Source organism: Olea europaea, chromosome 13 (assembly GCF_002742605.1).
Source record: "Olea europaea var. sylvestris chromosome 13, O_europaea_v1, whole genome shotgun sequence".
NCBI classification, from domain to species: Eukaryota; Viridiplantae; Streptophyta; class Magnoliopsida; order Lamiales; family Oleaceae; genus Olea; species Olea europaea.
Genome location: NC_036249.1, coordinates 26356188 through 26373737, shown reverse-complemented (window position 1 = coordinate 26373737; position 17550 = coordinate 26356188). Strand labels below are relative to the sequence as shown.

The window sequence follows — 17550 nt, the reverse complement described above, 5'->3', positions numbered from 1 at the left end:
CGTCATTTAGAAGCTCGTTTCGGGAACTGCATGCTAGTTATATCGAATGGTTCAAACGGATATCGAAAAGAGTTAAACGTGCATCAAACTTATATCTCTAAAAAAGACGTCTAACTTGTCTTTCTTTTAATTTTTTTAATTATTTCATTAATTTTTATTATTTTTGCAAAACAAATTTTTCAATATAATTTACACCATTTTATTAGCAAATTTACATGAAGTATGGTGTAAAATTTTTAGGATCGCTATAAATTATTTTCGAATTAAATTTGAATTTCATTCACTTCCTAGATTGAATTTGAATTTTATTTCAATTTATTTACATCTTACATTGAACTTGATTTATTTGCCATCGGCTTAACATTAGTCAACAAGGTGATGAACAATATTATACAAGTAACAAAATTTCGCCAAATTTTTATTAAATTATGACATGCCTTAATGAAACATGAGACATTTAAATTTTTGGGCACAAGTCTAAGTAAAATGCAAAATCTAGATGCGAGAAAGTCACGTGCTGAATTAATACAGATTTGTAGAGTTTCCATTATTGATGGTTTTGCAATTATAGTAAATGTTGGAGATCAATTTGTTTAATTTTAAAACTTAGATGCCAAATTGCTACTGAACAATAGATTGAAGTGGGCCGCTCATCTCAATTGGGCCGGTTTTATGATGTTCTTTGGGCTGACCTTTACTTTAGCTGTATTAGACTTTACGTTCTTGCTGTAACTCGACATTTTGTTGCCTTCTGGTTTGTGTTGGCAGCTTCATGGGCCCAATAAATCCTAGCAAGGTTGGGTTTCCCCGTTCCCGTTTCTGCCACCTTTTCCTTTTCTTTTTGTTTATCGAGAAATTTTTTAATACTCTCGGCATATAGCATTCAGCATTTTCTATCACATTTTTTACTGATATACGTATTATTTATACATGTTTAAGTCTCAATTAAATAGCGAATACATATGTCGATTAAACAGTGATAGGATACTGATTAAACCATACTCAGGTAGAAATGTTTCCTAGCCTTTGGGCTAATATTTGTTGTGTCTTCCTTTTTATGTAACTAAGCTTATGAATTTAGGCACCATTGTGTTGTTCTTCCGTCGTATGGCATGTTGAAGGTCATGATCTTTTAAAAACTGTACACATGAGCTAAATAGGTATCATGGAATAAATATTCATATAGGAATTAAAGGTTTGAGTGAGAACAACAAACATATATGTGGTTGTTCATGCTCTACATAGCCCTTTCACTATCAAAAGTGGCAAGAAAAAACCAAAGTAAATGAATTACTTTGCCATAAACAGAGCCCAGAAAATGCATGGCTTGGAGGAAATTGGTGGAGGAGAAGTCCCTCTTTCTCGTCCCGACCCTGTCGTTTTAGAGCTCACCAGATTGCAAAACCAACTCAAAGGTAACTGATCATAACTGGTGAACTAATAGCATAAGCTGTTAAAGACGAAATAATTTTATTTATTTAAATTGGCTTCAACATGCTGCCTCGTGTGTGGACATGCACGATTTCTTATAAATGGGTGGCAGTGATACATGGACTCAAGACTTTTGCACACTATGATACCATAACGGGAATTGTTTTAGTAAATTCCACTATAAAAGTGCAATTATTTTGCTGTTTTATTCAGTGAATATGCTAATTACTGTGGGAATTTAAATAGATGACTAAATAAGAGGATGTCACACAAAAATTTACCATGTATTTGATAAGGCTCGAGTTGTCACCTGTAACTCGCGGTTAATGCCTCTTCTTATTTATGAATACCGGTTCAACTTTACGTTCTTCGGCAGTATCATCAGCTTAGGATTAAGACAGAAGGTAAGGGAATTCTGTTTATCGAAGGGGACTTTCCAAATTCCTCAAAATTTGAATCAAGTACTTGGAACATATATTAGAGAAAAAAATGAATTTCGCACTTTGTTTGTAGATATATTATGTTAAATTTTGAGAAAGCAAATTAACTTATTATATTGAGCAATATAGTCATTAATCTGACACCTAAAACATAGTTTCATAGCTCTGTATATGTCCAGAATTTCTAGTAAGAACACCCTGCTAGTGGTGTTGATGCATTGGGGTAGTTTAGACCTTTCTTAGCTGGTTTTGTACACTAAAATTTCGCAACAGGTTCTCTATTCATCAATGTACATACATTTGCCATCTTCTGCATATTTTCTCCTGGCAAGGAAAGGTGTCCTGGATTGTAGGTTCACTGATAATATTGAACATCTTACTGGTTATTGGTTATATTCTCCTCCGCTAAATTCCTACTTGGATGGCGACAAGCTTGTTTTACGATTACAATCTGCAATCACGATGATAAGAACGATAAATTTGTCTCACAATTTCAGAGAAGGATCAGGAGTTGGGAGAGGCCCAAAATGAAATCAAAGCACTGAGAGCAACAGAAGTCTTAAAGGACAAGGCTTTAGACGAGGTATTCGAAAAATATTTTCCTCATCTTATTATTAAAACAAAAAATAATACAAAATGAATTCAGCTTTGACGCACAAAAATATCGAATATAGTTGCCATGATATGTTTTCTATATATGCTATTTGTTTTTCTAGATTGGAAGTGAATTAAAAAGATTTGAAGAGAAGCTCAGAGTCGCTGAAAACCTTCTTGAACAGAAGGTGTGTGATATAGTCTCTCTTCTATGAAACAATATTTATATATCTTTATCTGAATTGTCTGAGAAGGTACTTATTTTGAGTCGGATTGATGCAGAATCTTGAAACTACGAAACTCACATATGAGAAGAGGGGGGCATTGAGTGCACAATATGCAGCTGAAGCAACTCTTAGGAGGGTGTATGCGAATCAAAAGGACGATGATTCTATTCCTATTGAGTCAGTTATTGCTCCTCTTGAGGCAGAACTCAAGAAGTATAAGAACGAGGTGCATACATGGATGATTAAAGATAGTTTCTATTCAATGAATTATACGATAAGCATTGATCTAGAAGGAAAACTCTTCTGATGCTCCTTCGACTAAATTGATGTAAAAATTTCCTAAAATGGAAGAGAAAGTGGAAGAGAAAGTGGGAATTAGAAATTTAGAATCATACGCTTGTGCTGAAAAACACACACGAGCAAAACTGACTTGCTTTTTATCTGATATCATTGCCTTGGAGCTTTTTAGGTTGCAGCACTGCAGGAAAATAAGAGGGCTTTGGATCGTCTCACCAAGTCGAAAGAAGCGGCTCTGCTTGAAGCAGAAAGGATACTGAAAAGTGCTCTAGAAAGGGCACTTGTAGTGGAGGAGGTTCAAAATCAAAACTTCGAGCTTAGAAGACAAATTGAAATCTGCCAGGTAAATTTTCAGACTGAATTTTTACGAGGTTAATCAATGAAATGTTTTTGGAGATAACTAACGGAATTTCATGCACAGGAGGAGAACAAAATACTTGATAAGACAAATAGGCAAAAAGTTTTAGAGGTTGAAAAGCTCAGCCAAACTATTCAGGAGCTTGAGGAGGCCATTCTTGCTGGTGGAGCAGCAGCCAACACTATTTGTGATTACAAACGACAGATTTCGGAGTTAAATGTAGAACTTGTTTAACGTTTTCTGAATGTTTGTGTCTCTTACAGTTAATAATTTACCAAACACAAGGTAGTCACAATTAGACATGTATTTTATATCAACTGATCTTATTTCTATGAAACTTCATAGGAGGAAAAGAGGACACTGGAAAGAGAACTAGCAAGAATAAAGGTTTCAGCAAACCGAGTAGCAACTGTTGTGGCTAACGAGTGGAAAGACGAGAATGACAAAGTAATGCCGGTCAAGCAATGGCTGGAAGAGAGAAGGCTGTTGCAGGTATCGACCGGTGTCCCAATCTCAGATGCTCGATCACTTTTCCTTATCTGCACATCAAAAACTTTACAATTCAAACGAAAAATCTAAAATGAGTTTTCAGTTTTTTATTAATTATTGGATTTATACATTGTAGGCAGAAATGCAACGGTTAAGAGACAAGCTGGCGATTTCAGAGAGAACGGCAAAGGCTGAAGCACAACTCAAGGTTAAAACTTGTATTCTCTACTATACTATAAGACATGTTGTGCTTCTTGCTTCTTGATTAAGTAAATTGAAGATGTTAAAATCATTTTCTCCAGGATAAGTTGAATTTGAGGCTGAAGACACTGGAAGAAGGCTTAAAGCATATGTCATGTTTCTCAGTCAATCCTAATGCAAACGGTGGATGCCCGAAAACTGAAAAGACCAAGCACTTTTTTGGGATCCTAGCGAGTAATACCCGAATGAGAAAGAGATCTACATCACAACCAAGGGGTTCCACTATCAACAAAAGCTCATCAATGCCAGGAGACGAGAAACAAACTTTGACTGCTAAAGGAGAAATGAAGCCAGGTGATGGTACAAAAAGGAGAGATCCTACGGGAGAGACTTTGCTGAAAAAGAGTATGTGGGCTTCTAGGAATAAATTCATAGACAGCGAAAAGGAGAACGCAGATATGAATAAAATTACTACTGTGAATCTTGAGAAGTATAACAGCAATGAAATTGGAGACATGGTGAACGCAAAAAGTATAGTTGGCAGCAATGGAGAGACGAAGAATGCGGATAGTGCTAACAGCAATAGTGATGATGTGGTATCAGGATTTCTGTATGATAAGCTTCAGAAAGAGGTTATGAATTTGAGGAAGTATTGTGAGTTTAAAGATAGCTCTTTGAATGCTAAGGATGAAGAAATCAAGGTAAAGTACCTATTGGCAACTCCGCCCAACCCCAAGGCACCTGCAGTGTGCTTCTTCCATTGTTTAACTAGTATATTTGAGTTATTTACAGATGCTCATGAAGAAGATAGAAACCCTGTCAAAAGCAATACAAATTGAGTCTAAGAAAACAAAGAGAGAAGCTGCAATAAGAGAGACTGATTCAGTATCAGCTAAGGTGGATGACAAGACAAGAAAAACAAACTCCTCAAGAAGGTTAGCATTTCGTCTCTGTCCCACCAACCCTTTGGCCGTTCCCTGTGTACTTTTCCATTGATCCAAATTTGTATGATTATATCCACTCATGAGATATTTACTATTTTTGCGAATTGTTTCAGGTCCTAAGTGCCTCCTGTAGATGCATTTTGAGAGAGAGAGAGAGAGAGAGAGAGAGAGAGAGAGAGAATGAGCTTGGAAATCAGTAGGTGTATCATACCAGTTATGCACAGAATATGAGTGATTCAAGTTAGAAGAAATAATGTTTTCAATTGATTTGTAAGTGGGATTGTCAAGCGTTTTAGAGGATGAATTTGGGAGTTATTTTCAGCTAAGATTCAAAGGGATGATATTCAATCCAACTGAAAAGCTCTTGTAAATAATTCAAATAAGTAATTATAATCTATATTCCGAATGGTTGAGCATATGTTAAATTCAAGAACCCGAAAATTGTTGGAATCCCTAAACAGGGGAAACAGACAGTGCTACAACTTAACTATTAGTGACTAATTCTGAGACATTTGCAGTATAAAAGTTGAATGTATTCCTCATTGACATCATCAACTAAGAAACTGCAAAATTCTGAAACATTTGCATTTGTATAATCGATAGCCTTTGAAGAGATCTCTTCATTCAAACATGATTGACATAAAAATACAGATAGAACCTCGGGGCTTGGTGGGGGCGTTTGAGGTAACTTGATTAAGTAGGAACCCCCCCCCCCCACCTCCCTTTTTCGTAGAATTCTTCGGAGGGTACATATTATAGCAGAAATGAACACCTCTAAATTCATCCAAAAGTGGATACTCTTCCTGTTTGTTCACATGTACAGTTCCACCAGAAATCGGGGAGCAAATGAAATAATAAACTGAAAGAAAAAACCTTCCACGCTGTTTAAACAATACTACAACTCTGGAATGGTAGCTAAAGATGAGGATCGAAGTGCAATTTGCCTCGATTTGAGATTTTTTGTACTAATGATCAGCAGCTCCAACTGCTTCTTAGTGTCTACCATTCTTACTCTCTGGCCTTCCTTTGCCACTTTTGGTGGTGTTAGAGGGCGGCAGTATAGTGTCATCTGTGGCAATTCTGACTTTGCACGCAGAGAAAAAAGAGCCTTGCAAAGCCAAAAACGTCCTGCCTTCTTCTTGGCGACGTGGCGTCAAGTTCCTTTTCTCCTCCATATTCTCCGATTTTCATCTGAGATGCTACGAAGTTTCCCATTTTGCATGGATGTTGAATTTAGGAAAACTACACATATATAATGTTGCTTACACCACCCTCATCTCTTTAAAAAAAAAAAAAAAAAAAACTGCAAAGCACCTGACAGTTTGTTTAATATTTGACATTCTCTATAGTTGACGAAATATGTTTATTGAACCTTCCACCCAAAGTGCACATGGTATGTCAAAAATGTCAACTCCTTGCTATCATATTTGTTCTCACCTGAATGTGAACTGGTTTTGAGAGATTCTTCTTCAATCTTTTTCTTTTATGGTCCATCATTTTCTCCCAACTCAACAACATATTAATGAAGGGTTATCAACGGATCTGGCTACAAATTAGCAACCGAACTGGAAAATGAGCATAAAAATTGAAGCCGGGACAAAATTTTGAATTATCCAAGAAAATGTGCATTCTGGTCAAAACCATGCCATCATACAAATGCAGGCATTCAATGAACTCGTATACAATCATGAAACTATCTTAGAAGGGCGAAACAATCATGAAACAATCAGTATAAGCCAATCCACGTGACCAAAAAAAATAAAATAATAAAAATAAAAAAAAAATGAAGAAGAAGAAGAAAATTCTCTATTGTAGACTAAGCATAATTGCACAAGGCCAGAGAAACAATAATTTGAGGTGTCATGTATCAACAAAAAGGCTAAGAACTCCACCTAAGCAGCAACTGCCTCCTGGGAACTTCTAGACTTCAACGAAGATGTGGCTGCAACCTTCATCGTCAAAAACCAACCAACCTTAGTCTGGTGCCTCATGAAATGGAGCATTTAGCTCCTTCAGATGGGATTCAAAAACACCTGCCAATCCTTTCTCAGAGTATTTATGTTTCCCATGCCCTGTGTTGATCCCAAGCAATGATGGAAGTTCTTCCCCATCTTCGAATGTTCTCGATAAGTCATTCACCCAGATGTGCAGTGCAGTTAAAGCCGCCCCTAGAGAGAGGCTCTTCAAGTGCAAAGACCACTGGGTTAGAGGTCTAGACTGTACATCAGCATATATTCCACGTGCGAGCCCAAGGTCTAACAACTGACAAGCTCTCTCCAAATGATTAAGGTTGACACAGAAATCAATTAAACAACTGCAATAGGCCTTTCTTACATCATTACCAATACATTCAAAGAGTTCACCAGCTTCCTTCTTGAAGATTTCTCCTTCAAAATTATCTTCATCTGTGAGGATTTTGACCACACGACCAAGCTTCGCATTAGTCCTCTCAATGCAACCCATCAACTTAGAAAGTTCTTCTTTTGGTGCTTGAGTCATTACATTAAGAAGACAACCGCAGAATCGCTCATCTGGAGTTACACTTAGCTCTAGCAACCAATTAAATATCCTTACAATATCATCTATTTGGCCAGCTTTCCCTTAACACTGGATGAGTGAGGTCGAGACAAAGATGTTAGGCTCAAACCCAGCTTCCACCATTTCATTCACGGTAGCCTCTGCCTGGTTAACTTTCCCACTCCAGGAATGAATTGTAATCAAAGAAGAAAATGTCCAACTGTCAGGCATGCAGGTCCTGAACTCTTCATATCCTCAAAAATTTCAACGGCTTCCTCTGCATGTCCTACATCAGCACACATATACAAAATAGTATTATATAAAAAAACGATAAACTCCATGCCCATCTCCTTCATCTCCCTGTAAACATTAAGTGTGTCATCACCATACCAAGCCTACAATATGCCCTAATCAATGTGGCATAACTACCCCAACTTGGATCGATCATATTATTCACCATCTCCTTGTAGATATTCTTCGCGTGCTTGCCATGCCCTCTTTGCTCTTCCCATAGCATCCAGTAAATTGTTATACAAAGCCAAATTAGGCTTAACTCCTAGTGCCTTCATTTCCTCGTACAAGTTTGTCATGGTTCCCATTGGGGTGTATGGGTACCTGAATCCCACATTGAAAGTGTAAGCTTCCTTTGTGTGTGTCATGGTATCCATTGGGGTCTAAGGACATCTGAATTTCACATCGAAAGTGTAAGCTTTCTTTACGTAGTTTATATTGGTTTGGGTTCTCCAACCTCATTGGCTAGTTTTTAGGGCTAACTCTCCCAATTGAGCATGATAATGGTACCAGAGCAAGCATCATCTCTTCTGATCTCGGTTACCACTTAGGGTGTATGGGCACCTGCTCGACGTGAATGTTAAGTCGGAAGCACGGTGGTTTGTCATGGTTCCCATTGGGGTATATGGGCACCTGAATCCCACATCGAAAGTGTAAGCTTCCTTTGTATGGTTTATATTGGCTTGGATTTTCCAACCTCATTAGCTAGCTCTTGGAGTCTGGCCCTCCCAATTCAGCGTAAAAACGTTCAAGCACCCATCAAAATTCACGGATGCCGCATAAATCTTAACCAACGTTGAGATGGTGACAACGCCAACACACCATTTCTCAGTCCTTGCACGATCATACAAACTCATAGCCATATCCACATTCCCTGCCTTCCCATATTCGTCAATCATAGTAAGTCACCACATCAGGTTCACATCCAAAAAGATGACATTTTTTCAAACAATTCAACAGCCTTTTCAGGCAAAGAACACACCCTAGCACAGCTAATTATGGTTGAGAAAGTAACATTATCAGGCTTAACCCCTCTCTCAAGCATTTGATTAAATAAATTTTCTGCGCCATCGAAATCCCTATATTTCCTAAAAACATTCAAAGTAACATTATACAAAATAAATTCTTCACTCAATTTCAACCATTCTTGAAAATACTTAAGCACCAATAGCGCAGTTTCCAGGTTCGACATGTAGTTCAATACAATCACAGCATCTTGTTTCACAATTTTAGTCCCAAAGCTTTCCAATATATTCACTATATCTTCTTCTAACGGGGAACAAGAATCCAAAGATTTCGAAATTTTAACTAAAGAAGAATACCTGAAATCATAGGACTTCTGCCTTAATTTCGATGCTCTGTGGCTCTTGGGATCGACCCAGATGTAGGATTTTGTCAAAGAATTGGTTTTTTTAGTTGGGCTGTGTGAATCTTCTGAAATTGCGGCGTGCTCTCGTTCTTGTAAAGAGACATTGGAAATATGAAAAGGGGGTTTCCGGGGACGAAATTTGAGGCGAAAATCGACGGGTTTTTTACGGTCTGAGACTGAGTTGAAGGAGGTGTGGAGGAGACATTGAGTTGCAAAAGAGATTGGTGCCATGAGAAAGTGAAGTAAATGGTGAAGCACTGAGATTGTAAGCCATTGTTGCTCTTTTCACTCGCTATAGTTTTTCGGTGTGTATGTTTTCATGGGTTTTGCCGATCACCGAGAGCTGAGAGGTAAAGGGACGAGGGCGGGCACGGGGCCTTGTGCAAGGTCATGTTTGATAGCCTTGATTTTTCATTTTCATTTTCATTTAATTTGTATTGTTTGATTGTTAAAAATTTTCATGGAATTTGTTTCCCAACTTCTCTCCACACATGTGCCAATTTCATAGTTTTGTGGAAAATCGTTTGGATTTGCAGGCACTTTTTTTTCTTTTCCTTTTTTTTTTTTAAATTTTTTTACAATTGGAACAAATTCTATTCTCAATTGTAACAAATTTTGTCCTTTTAGTTGACAATTTTAATAAAAAAATAAAGTCAAATGAACATCAAAAGATAAAACATTTCGACATTTTTCAGGTGGAAAATTATACAAATCAAACACATTTAATTGTCAATCTCCAATAAAACAAATTCTAAGCAATTCAATTCCTTGAAATTCATTTTCTTTTCATCCAAATTTCATCCTTACAATTAAACGACCCTAAATGTTTCTTTTAATTTTTGTTAGTCCCCAATCTATGATCAAGTTACAGATTGGTCCTCAACCACAAAAATGAGGTAAACAAACCCTAACTTTATTGTTAAAATGACAAGATTTAATAGATAACAATGGTCATTGAACTTTGTTATATGTTACTACTTGCTCAACGATCTTTTAAAAGTTAGCCCTTTTTTGTTTCCCATTTTTTCTTCATTAAAATGAAAAATATGATCATTATCCATCACATTAAGCCACCAAATTTGAATTTCTATCTCTTGTGTGTGATCCATAACGGCTATATTTTTCATTCTTATTTTTACATTAATGTGTATCAAACGAGGTCATACTCGTTGCTCATTGAACTTTGCTATGAGTTAATACTTGCTCACTGAATTTAAAATGTTACTTGTTGCTAACATAAATTTAGCTAAGGTTATTAGTTCCTCACTAAACTTTGATATAAATAACAATAATGGAAATGATACGAGTGATTGATGGAAAATTTTGTTCAAATTAGAGTAAACAAAGAATAACCTTTTAAATTTTGATGATCAAGTAGTAACCTTTAGCAAAGTATAGTGACCATTAATTAATTTACACTAGTTTTTCGATATGTGTTTTTCCTGGGTTTTGCCGGTGGCAGAGGGTTGAGGGGTTAAGGGAGGATGGCGGGCATGGGCCTTATCCTGTGGAATGTTTTGATTATCTAAATGTTTTTTCTAATATTGCTTAGTCCCCAATCTATGATCAAGTTACAGATTGGTCTTCAGCCACAATGATGAGGTAATTAAACCCCAACTTTATTGTTAAAATGACAAGATGTAACAGAAAGCATGGCTACTCTACATGATACCTCACTTATAATATCATCCATATTTGTTCGTCTAAATTGGCGAGCCTCGAGGATCTTGAAGAGATGGTGCTCTCGTCCATGTTGAATTAGAGATGGTATTTTCTTTGTGTCGGTATATGGTTGTTGTTCACGAAATATTTTCTTTCGATTTAAATCACTGCAAGTGTACGATTCGTTAACAAGTAATAAAGTAGATCAATTGAGTCCGAACATCATCCCAAAGAGACTAATTAGTTTAATTTTACCTAACTTGACCTTAACCAAAACTGATTTGTCAAACGTGAATTGTAGTGACTTAAATTAACCTTACTTGGATTAAATATGCAAATATGTATTATTTGAATGAACTAAAATGCGAAGTGAATATGTTGATTGCAAGTTGGTGTACTCAATAAATATAAAAGTGCATTAGGATCACGAATTCCCAAACAATGCTCAATTTAACTTTAATTCCACACTTTGACAACATGATCTCCTTAATCTATCTAACACACTCTCTCGAGATGAACTGAACCTATTCTCATACGCTACCAGCCTATATCTCTATGATGAATGCAAATATATGAGAATGCATATAGTTTTGTGAGTACTTAGAGATTCACACAAAGCATAGGGGTATATTTATATCCCCTATCAGGCCCTACGATGATTTATACCTTGTTGAATTCATTCCTCTTCTTTTAAATAGATAAAACAAACCACCAAAACTCACACAATTACCGGCCCATAATCATGGAAGCAATTAAATGCATATAAATCATTCAAAACAATCAATACGTGTTTTAGTGTCAAAATGCGGAACAAAGAATTAAATATCACATTACGAGGTTCATCGATCTCCTGGTATAGATTTTTCTAGCCTAGCATAATGGGAAGAAGAACATAACAACAAGAATTAAAAAAAGACATCGCCCTATTGAATTCTTGAAGTGAGACCTTGAATCTTTTTGTTCTTCCTTCTTCCTTCTCTTCAAATCCTCCCAAAATAATGTATAATTCGTCCTTTCTATTTTTGGACGTCCCTAGGGCTTTAAAAGGTTCCTAAGATTTGTTTCCATAAGAGTTTTAATCAGAAAAGGAAACCAGAAAATTCTTGCTGCAATTGGCCTGGGCTGTTGCTCACGCAAAACCCAAGCTATCACCCAGGCCAACATTTTCTTCTCAATAATAAGAAAAACATATGGGGCGATCGCCCGATTTTTATAAGTAGGCTGTCGCCTAGGCAAAATTTCTTTCATATGTTGTATTTTAGCCCCCGAAGTCGATTTTTTATTCTTTCAAGCTCTTTCTCTTGCAATTTCAACTCTTTGACTTTCATTTGCATCCAATTGAACCCACAACATCTTTAATTTTCATTTTGTGATCTGAATCAACTATTGAAATGTTGCAATTTAGTCCTCATACTTTGAATTCCCCCCCTTTTTTCCTTTTCCAATTGCTTAGGAAACGGTCCATCACTAAAATAAACGAAAAATTACTCAAGTTAAGTGTCAAATAACACTTTCATGACATAAAAACTTAATAATATGGTCTAAATAAGTGCACAAAATGCACTTATCAAACACCCCCAAACTAAAACCTTTGTTCGTCCCCGAACAAAACAAAACTCAAGCATAGATCATATTACTAGTTGCACATAGGTCACAAATGTTGGACTCAATAATGAACAGCTTATCGCATGCCTCAGGTTCGAATTTAAGTTACACTTTAGAAAGTTTCAAACAACATTTAAAATAAATTTTTACTTATACGATGCTGAACTTAGTGTGGGTGCGATTGGCCAACCTTGAACTCACACTCATACTAGAACATAATCAATCAAGTGTCATTGATTTATTTTGCAATCCCAACCCTCTTGTGGTCATTTTTCCTTACACCTCTCGTGTAGAATCACTCCTTATGCTTTTCTCTCCAATCCCGAGGTATTTTTAGCACATGGGGATTTCTAAAATTATTATCCTTCATTTTTCCCCCACAAAGTGATCAAAGTTAGATACTTGCCAACCTAGAATTGAGGTGGTAAGTTTTCTCAAAATCACACCGCCAGTCTCTAGAGTTCAAATCTTAAAGTCCTGATTGGGCACTTTTCTTTTTCTAACATCTCCTGTGCAATACTATTCTCCATTAAGCTTTCTAAATAACTTCTTTAGCGAGCTTTAGACCAATGACTCCCAAGCCAGCTGATTTTAGGGCATCAGGTTTTAAAACACCCTTACATGCTTACTTGCTCGAGTTATAAAGGCTTCGAAGAAAGTTAGAAGATGTATCAATTTTTTAAGAGAATCTATTTTTTTTAAACATCTCCCATGCAATACCTCTCTCCATTAAGCTTTCTAAACGACTCTTGTAGCGAGTTTTAGGCCGATGACTCCTAAGTCAACTGACTTTAGGGCACCAGGTTTTAAAATACCCTTACAGGCTTAATCACTCGAGTCAAAAATGCTACAAAGAGAAGTAGAAGATGTATGACATTTGATTTTTTTATTTTTTTATTTATATTTTTTTATTTTATATGATTAGTACCCATTTTAGACTTTTTAACTCAAACTCCTTTAACTATAGTTGGGATCCTGGAACTCCAAACCATCACATTTCTATGACGACAAGCACTAACCATCTCACCCAGTTTGGTTTCTATATAAAGGTTTTGGGAATTTTATTCGAAACTAGATCAACAACATCAACAATTAAATTCACTCGATCAAATTATGCCCCTAATGCAAATGATAAGTCAAAATGGTTATGCACTTAAATAATTCAATCTAACATGGATAAGTACTCAAATAATTGCACGTGTTATCGTGTTCTCCAGTAACCTAGCTAAAGGCATACTTAATTTGAACTAATATCATCATAGGCAGTAAGTCATTCAACGCTATACTGGGCAATAGTAAATAATATTTTTTTTCTTAAATAGTTATACAAACCCAATTAGCAATTTAAGGACTCGTCAAAATGAGTAGCATATGTGTCCTAGCATTTACCCCACCCTCAAACAAAATATTATATTGTCCCCAATGAAAAAGCAAAAGTACGCAAAAATAAAGAGTAAAGGATCAAATACTCCCCGAGGGTGGATGCGGATGAGTAGAGTTGTCAGGTTGGTCTGCCTGGCTAGATGAACTCGTGGTTCGAAGAGATTCGACGGTTCTTGCTATTTGGTGTACATTACAATCAATTGTCTCCAGTTGACTCCCAAAACGCATCATCTGCTCATTCACTTGACCATAAGCATAAGTGAGTGTTCTTTGATCATAACGTGTCCGGTCATCACTTAGCTGGAACCCTCACACTTGTACACTTACTCTTTGTAACTCCCTCTGCATATCTAGCTGCATTCGCTGCATTGCCTCCAAAGCATTTGTCATGGTGCCAACAGATCTACCCAGCTCCACTTCAGTTGCCTGCATCTGTGACAACTGTCTACTGAGAAGGACTATATCAGCATCTAGGACTTGCTGGGGTTCATTAGGACCCAGTTCGAGACGATGTACTCTCTCTGCTCCTCTCAATCTAGCCTTTGAATTTTCAATTACTCTTCTACTTAATGCATCTGGAGCTACACTCTCTTCTCTTGGCAACAATGGTACCCCGGCTGCTAGAGAAATCCCACTGATCAAGCGAGGAAACATAATACCTCGCTGAATATCTATGGAAGAGGTAAACTCTCGTATGAAGGTATATATATAGGCTCCCAGGTCAAACTTACGCACTCTTGCCATATGATAAAGTAACCTTGCCCTTTCTTCATTGAATCTCGTCTGTTGGGATGTAGGGTAAATGTTTGTGCAGAAGATGATGTGCAAGAGTTTGAGCTCTAGAGTTAGTTCGTTATGCAGGAAATGAAATGAATTAAGTGGCCAATCAACTTCCCTAACATACAGAAAATGTGCTACCAGTGCCATGTCTTGTTCCTCTAGTAATGGCTCTACATGAGTGTGATTCAACCTATAGTACCTGTCAATTGTTGTTGGGCTGAACCGAATCCATTTTCCTCTAACCCATGTTTGACTTCTATGAGGAGATTTTGGGTTATCAATATCAGCATTGTAATTGGTGAAAAATTCCTTTACCAATGTAGGAAATGCCGCGTGAGGTGTATCAATAACTTTGTCCTACCCACAATGGTGTATGATTCTCTCCAGTAACGTTCCTCCAAAATCGCTAAGTATGACCCGCCGTTCTCGATAAAATTTCTTATCTTTCCACTTTGTGTTAAAATTTTCACGAGTCTTAACAGTCACAAACCGTGGAATATCCCTGTCAACTAGATTTTATGTTGCCCGTTGGCATCGGGTTGAGGTTTTGCCAACTTTAGACTTTCCTTTCTCATGAGTTGTGGCCTTCCTTTTTGGTGGCATTCTATACGTACATATGAATATAGAAAATGTAAGTATATAGGTAACAAACAAATGAGTAAGGTGAAGTGGAGAATACCCCCAAACTATGCCAATTATCATGTGCCAAAATGTAACAACATGTGCCATGCGTGAGAAAATGTCATTAAATAGGATATGTATAAAATAAATGAATATAATACATCTCAAATTCCCTAAACAAAAAGTTTGTATCGTAAGGTTGTTGATGTGTATCCATGGTGCTTAGGGTATGCAATTCAAAATTTTGGCGTTTTCTAATGCAATTCTGTGAATCTCAACACCAAAAACAATCTACAACATGTATCATTGCTTCCAATTACTAGACTCTCCCTACTCACCCAATAATCTCTTATTAGGCAATTTATCAAATAACTTGAAGGCACTTAATTTTTCTAAGGTTGCAAGAGAGTAATGTTTGAATCAAAGCCCCATTTGCTTTTTGTCTTCATCACAACACAAACCTATTAAACCACTATTGATTTCATCACAAACTCCTTAATATGCCTAGGAAATCCAAATGAAATTGTCGGCTCAAAATGTGAAGAGAAGAGATAGGAGAAGAGTGCATACCTTGAAGGAGTTGAATGCAATGGATTGAATTGTCCAACCAATCTTGTGTGTTAGATGAGTTCTTGTGTGTGTAGTGTCGATCTTATGCCGTGAGTTGCGAATTTCGTGTTTGTGTGTGCGTGAGTTTTTATAAAAACTGTATTTTTTTGAACTGGGCGGCTGCAGTTAATGGCCTGTTGGCCTTTAACGCAGCCGGGCGAGCACCCGGCTTATAAAGCTGAGCACTCATCTAGCCTCGCGGAGCCCCCCTCCCTTTTTTTTTTTTTAAATACATTTGATTCCACACACACGACTTTAATCAAATATGTCCCAAAAGGTGGTTTTCGATTGGAGAATTAATCTGGCCTCTCACATACCCTAAAAATTTTGAAAATATGGTACTCAACTTGGGGTATGTGCCGGCCATAGACTTAGTGCCAAAATCAGTTTTTGAATTGAAATCACACCATAACCCTGAATTTTTTTTGAAAAACAACATTATGCCTCGAAATGCGTGATTATCATACCCAAAACACTCAAATCAATCACAACTCATGCTCGATGCATAGGGCATCTTGTGGGGGTAGTGTTTAGACTATTTTGACATGCATGGATGATCGATGACCTAACTATAAAAAAACAAAAAGAAAATGTGAACGTGAAATTGAAAGGCTCCTAAGCTAAAGCAAAAATAAAACGAAATAAGTTAAAAGGATACAGTGGGTTGCCTCCCACACAGCGCTAGTTTATAGTCGATAGCTCAACTTTCCCATAGCTGCTTTATTCTGGTGTCCCGAGTTGAACATTGGACTTTTACTTGGGGAAGTCACCTCTCCAGTAGTGTTTTAGCCTTTGCCCATTTACTGTGAAGGTACCCTTAGTTTCATGGCTGACTTCTATAGCTCCATATGGTAAAACCTTTGTGACAGTATAAGGACCCGACCACCATGTCCTTAATTTTCCCGTGAAGAGCTTTAGTCTCGAGTTGTACAATAACACTTTCTGCCCCACTTTAAATTCTCGCCTCTAAATGTGCAAATCATGCCACTTTTTGGTTCGTTCTTTGTAGAGCCTTGAGTTTTCATATGCTTCCATCTTGAATTCATCTAATTCATTAAGCTGCAGTAAACGCTTTTCACCGACTGCCTTCAAATCCATGTTCAATTGTTTCATAGCCCAATATGCCCAATGTTCTATCTCTAGTGGCAGGTGGCACGCTTTTTCAAAAACCAGGAGATACAGAGACATACCTATCAGTGTCTTGAATGTCCTATAAGCCCACAATGCGTCATCCAGCTTTTTAGACCAATCATTTCAAGATGAATTCACTGTTACCTCAAGTATCCTCTTCAATTGCCTATTGGACACTTCAACTTTTCCGCTAGTCTGAGGGTGATATGGAGTAGCTACACGATGTTTTACGCCATATTTACTCAACAACTGTTCAAATTGACGATTGCAGAAGTGTTTGTCCCCATCACTGATTATAGCTCTCCGTGTGCCAAAGCGAATGAAAATGTACTTCTTCAGGAAATCAATTATCACCTTCGCATCATTGGTAGGCAATGCAACGGCTTCCACCCACTTCGATATGTAATCAACAGCCACCAGTATGTATTCATTGGAGAACGATGGGAGAAACGGCCCCATGAAGTCGATCCTCCCAAACATCAAATATCTCAACCTCCAATATATTGTTTAATGGCATTTCATTTCGCCGCGAGATATTCCCAATGCACTGGTACCTATCACACATCTTTACAAATTCAAAGGTGTCTCTGAATAATGTAGA

The 17550-nt window shown here is 37.1% G+C and overlaps 2 protein-coding genes and 1 pseudogene across 2 annotated transcripts; 1 reads left to right on the top strand and 2 right to left on the bottom strand.

Moving 5' to 3' along the window:
* Positions 1-1299: 1299 nt before the first annotated feature.
* LOC111408050 (microtubule-associated protein 70-5-like) lies at positions 1300-5399 on the top strand. The gene is made up of 11 exons (XM_023037813.1): positions 1300-1415; positions 2369-2454; positions 2588-2653; positions 2748-2918; positions 3162-3332; positions 3411-3566; positions 3693-3839; positions 3973-4044; positions 4139-4738; positions 4830-4972; positions 5095-5399. The coding sequence occupies exons 1-11, from the start codon at positions 1319-1321 to the stop codon at positions 5099-5101; spliced, it is 1716 nt and encodes a 571-aa protein (XP_022893581.1). The 5' UTR covers positions 1300-1318; the 3' UTR covers positions 5102-5399.
* Positions 5400-6590: 1191 nt separating this feature from the next.
* LOC111408051 lies at positions 6591-8198 on the bottom strand (annotated as a pseudogene).
* On the bottom strand, positions 6591-9565 carry LOC111408052 (pentatricopeptide repeat-containing protein At4g16390, chloroplastic-like). The gene is given in 3 exon segments (XM_023037814.1): positions 6591-8692; positions 8694-8719; positions 8721-9565. Coding segments are annotated over 3 exon segments (897 nt in total). The 5' UTR covers positions 9390-9565; the 3' UTR covers positions 6591-8490.
* Between the last annotated feature and the right edge of the window lie 7985 nt (positions 9566-17550).